Source organism: Phaethon lepturus, unplaced genomic scaffold (assembly GCF_000687285.1).
Source record: "Phaethon lepturus isolate BGI_N335 unplaced genomic scaffold, ASM68728v1 scaffold22495, whole genome shotgun sequence".
Taxonomy (NCBI): domain Eukaryota; kingdom Metazoa; phylum Chordata; class Aves; order Phaethontiformes; family Phaethontidae; genus Phaethon; species Phaethon lepturus.
The window spans coordinates 7,102-7,313 of NW_010542938.1; the positions used below are offsets into that span (position 1 = coordinate 7,102).

The following is a 212-nucleotide window of genomic DNA, read 5'->3' on the forward strand; positions in this document are numbered from 1 at the left end:
CAGCGCTTGAACAACCAGCCAAAGCGGCCCATCGAGGGCCTGCGCGGTGTCCCTGCCTCTGGGGTTGCCTCCATCGTGTCCGGCATTGCCGGAGGTGCGTACACAGAGCATTCGGACGCTGCTGCAGCTGGTGTGGGGTATTTGCGGGCTGGAAGGGGAGCCTGGGGTGTCCTCCCAGCACAGACAGGGGTGTGCCCTGCGGTTCCTGTGAC

The 212-nt window shown here is 65.6% G+C and overlaps 1 protein-coding gene across 1 annotated transcript in view; it reads left to right on the forward strand.

Annotated features, from left to right (window-relative positions):
- The window catches only part of DCTN1 (dynactin 1), a gene marked incomplete at both ends in the record, with an annotated part of 6,381 nt that extends 6,287 nt beyond the window's left edge, over positions 1-94 (forward strand). Inside the window, 1 exon segment of the mRNA XM_010288208.1 lies at positions 29-94. Within this exon segment, the coding sequence (XP_010286510.1) occupies positions 29-94 (66 nt within the window).
- Between the last annotated feature and the right edge of the window lie 118 nt (positions 95-212).